The 3,396-nt window shown below is 42.0% G+C and overlaps 1 protein-coding gene across 2 annotated transcripts in view; it reads left to right on the top strand.

Annotated features, from left to right (window-relative positions):
- The window catches only part of LOC104952122 (signal transducer and activator of transcription 5B-like), a 12,990-nt gene extending 9,951 nt beyond the window's left edge, over positions 1-3,039 (top strand). Inside the window, exons 12-17 of one of the 2 annotated variants that reach the window (XM_010778877.1) lie at positions 735-827; positions 969-1,175; positions 1,386-1,480; positions 2,278-2,420; positions 2,667-2,822; positions 2,967-3,039. In XM_010778877.1, the coding sequence (XP_010777179.1) occupies positions 735-827; positions 969-1,175; positions 1,386-1,480; positions 2,278-2,420; positions 2,667-2,822; positions 2,967-3,022 (750 nt within the window). In that variant the 3' untranslated portion in view covers positions 3,023-3,039. The remainder of the gene's footprint in view (positions 1-734; positions 828-968; positions 1,176-1,385; positions 1,481-2,277; positions 2,421-2,666; positions 2,823-2,966) is intronic. The other variant, XM_010778878.1, reaches the window with a different exon arrangement.
- Positions 3,040-3,396: the final 357 nt, after the last annotated feature.

Genomic DNA, 3,396 nt, shown 5'->3' with positions numbered 1-3,396 from the left:
ATATCGTAGTATCTACTTCAGGTCCACGTTTTCATTCTACACACACTCAATTAGTTAGACCCTCCAGAAAAACGCGATTCTGCGATCGCAGAATTTACCGCATAATCAGCAAAATGGCGCAGATTTTTAAAAGGCCGCATATATATCAAAAGGCCGCATAATCCCCGCATTTTTCCACACAAAGTTGAGAAAAAAAAAAGTTAACTCGTCTTGACGTGACGTCATTAGCTCGCGCATCACAGAATGTAAACAACACTGTATAGAGTGAACGTGTGGAGCTCACACGATAGAGAAAACACCAAGATGAAAAAATCTAATCCATCTCATTTACCGACGAACATTTCTACTAAAGACCGGGCAAAAAGTGGGGGGAAACTATTCTGCACCCCGTGCAACTGTGTGTTGGAGCATAAGAGAAAATCGACGGTGACGACCCACTTTGATTCATTCAAACATTCGAAAAATGCTTTCTGCTGCTGCGGACAAGAAAGCCAAACAACTCACGTTCAGCGAGGCATCAACCTCCAAAACCCTTTCGAGGGCTACAAGAAACGAAGTGAGTAGCCTACAAGATTGAAGCTGGTCAGATAACGAACGAGTAAATGAAAACAGAATGAGGCGGAGAAGTGTGTGTGTGTGTGTGTGTGTGTGTGTGTGTGTGTGTGTGTGTGTGTGTGTGTGTGTGTGTGTGTGTGTGTGTGTGTGTGTGTGTGTGTGTGTGTGTGTGTGTATAGACCTTATCACTGCCTGTGGTTGTGATTGTCCATGGGAGTCAGGACAACAACGCCACAGCCACCGTCCTGTGGGACAACGCCTTCGCTGAGCCGGTAAGTTAATGCTATCATCAACTAATCAGAGGTTTTATTATATTTTGAACAGACCCAAACATACAGAGCAAAACTAACAATGAATGTATCTACATACTCGTCCTCTACCCTGGTTGTTTGACCTCCATGTTTCCACCTCAGGGCAGGGTGCCGTTCATCGTGCCAGACAAGGTGATGTGGCCCCAGCTGTGTGAGGCCCTAGATATGAAGTACAAGGCAGAGATGCACAGTGGGCGGGGGCTGTCGGAAGATAACATGGTCTTCCTGGCGCAGAAAGCTTTTACAAGCAGCAGCAACAACCCTGAGGACTTCCGCAACGTGAGCATATCCTGGGCCCAGTTCAACAGGGTGAGCATCTTCCAGCGTATTTCTTCATGATCTACCTACTGACAGTCTGATACGGCAACCTGTGTATGTATTAATAACAACACGGTATATAAATAAAAAAGAAGCAGAAGCATCTGCTGCTGTTAAAATGACCAATGATAGCACACAGCAAAAACCTGGTTTAGCCTTGGGTGCCTGTAAACGTACTGATGGTGTGTTTGGTTTGTTTAGGAGAGCTTACCCGGACGCAACTTCACCTTCTGGCAGTGGTTTGATGGAGTTGTGGAGCTCATGAAGAAACATCTCAAGCCTCACTGGAATGATGGGTAATGGCTCATTTTTTACAAGAGACGGTTTTATGTCGGTAGCTAAAAGAGCAACTTAAGATCAAAGTAAGTTGAAAAAGTAGTACTGGAAGAACGTGTGAGGAGCAAAGATATTGTCATAGTACAGCTCCAGGATACTTCTGGTGGTCCTCCGAAAAGAAAAGGCTGTTATTTTTTAAGGGCAGACCTAGCTTTAACCCTTTAATGATTGGTTAGGTTTTGGAGAACACATTTTGAGTCACTATATCTTATTTTCATACTATAGCTTAAAATATGTTAAAATTCAGTCAAACGAAATGAGCCATCTTGTTCTTGGTTTAGGTATGTTATGCTCAAAAAGTCCACTAGGTATCACTGTTTCTTTAAATAATAGTGCTTTTCTAAAAACATGCTCTATCTAACAGCGTGTTTGTCATTTTTATTGTAATTTTTAGTTTTAGCACGCAATTGTAATTAAAATCAACTATTTGCGTCTAAAATACAAGAACGCTCATTCATCGTTGTAGATATGATACATCTAATATTATTCCTTTATCTGTATTGTGAAAACAATTAATGAGTAGGTTTTTTATTACCGTCTCAAAAGCATGCTCAACCAATCGGTTCAATTGTCATTTGGTTATTAAGGTCGCGATGCTAAGACAATCTTTGCAGTACCTCTTTAAATGATATAAAATAAATCGTTAATGCAAAAAGCAATAGTTTGAACGATTCGAGTTGATGTTCCTCAGGTTAAAGAACAGCAATGGGTTTAATTTGTTTTCTGAGTGTTTGTGTGTGTATATGTGTGTTCATAGGGCCATCCTGGGCTTTGTTAACAAGCAGCAGGCCCAGGACATGCTCCTGTCCAAACCCAACGGCACGTTCCTGCTGCGATTCAGCGACTCAGAGATTGGAGGCATCACCATCGCCTGGGTGGCTGAGAACCCCAACAAGCAAGGTACCAAACTGCCCTGCTGTCATGCCTCTTACAATAAGTGTGAGTCATTAATTAACACAATATTGAACTGAATGAAATGCATGCAAGATGAATTTTTCCCTCTCAGTAACATCTCTAATTCCACTTGTTGGTGTATTTTCATTTGTGCATTACACAGGTCATGCACCATAATCCCCGAAAAATATATTATTTTACATCTTGATGAATACAGTGAGTGAACTCCTGCCTTTATCGATCTTCGGCTAGGTGAGAGGCTGGTCTGGAATCTGTTGCCTTATACAACAAAGGACTTTTCCATCCGTTCCCTGGCGGACCGCATCAGTGACCTGAACCATCTTCTGTTCCTGTACCCGGACCGGCCCAAAGACGAGGTCTTCGCCAAGTACTACACCCCTCCCCTCTGTAAGTTCCAGCATCTTTTCTATTCACATCAACAGTGAAGTGAAGAACTCTTTATTTGTATAGAACTCAGTTGTGAGGTGTAAGTGGATGGCATTGTAAAGTTGAAATGACTAAACAATGTAAGGCGATATGTCTCTCTTGCAGCAAAAGCGGTGGATGGATACGTAAAACCACAGATCAAACAAGTTGTGCCAGAGTAAGTTGTGTTTTCTCTCTTTTGTTAAACTGCCTCAGCAAACACAAATCACTTCAAATGGACAAAAATGAATAAGAAGCAAGTTACTTAAGTTTAATGAAGACATGGTATTTGAATCCCTAAACACGATGCTGCCCTCCTCTATCAACATAAAAATGGAAACCTTTCAAATATCTTTCCCGTAGCTTTACCGTGAGTTTATGCATAGGTTTATGGTGGTAACTCTCATAAGTACAAAAGCTTCATCAAATGTATCTGCCCCAGGTCAAAGCACCACTGAACTTCCTCAGGTCTTCGACCACACACACACACACACACACACACACACACACACACACACACACACACACACACACACACACACACACACACACACAC

The sequence above is a fragment of the Notothenia coriiceps genome, unplaced genomic scaffold, assembly GCF_000735185.1.
Source record: "Notothenia coriiceps isolate Sejong01 unplaced genomic scaffold, NC01 NC01_scaffold00019570, whole genome shotgun sequence".
Lineage (NCBI taxonomy): Eukaryota > Metazoa > Chordata > Actinopteri > Perciformes > Nototheniidae > Notothenia > Notothenia coriiceps.
The sequence above is the reverse complement of the archived record's forward strand: the minus strand, read 5'-3'. Positions and strand labels throughout refer to the sequence as shown.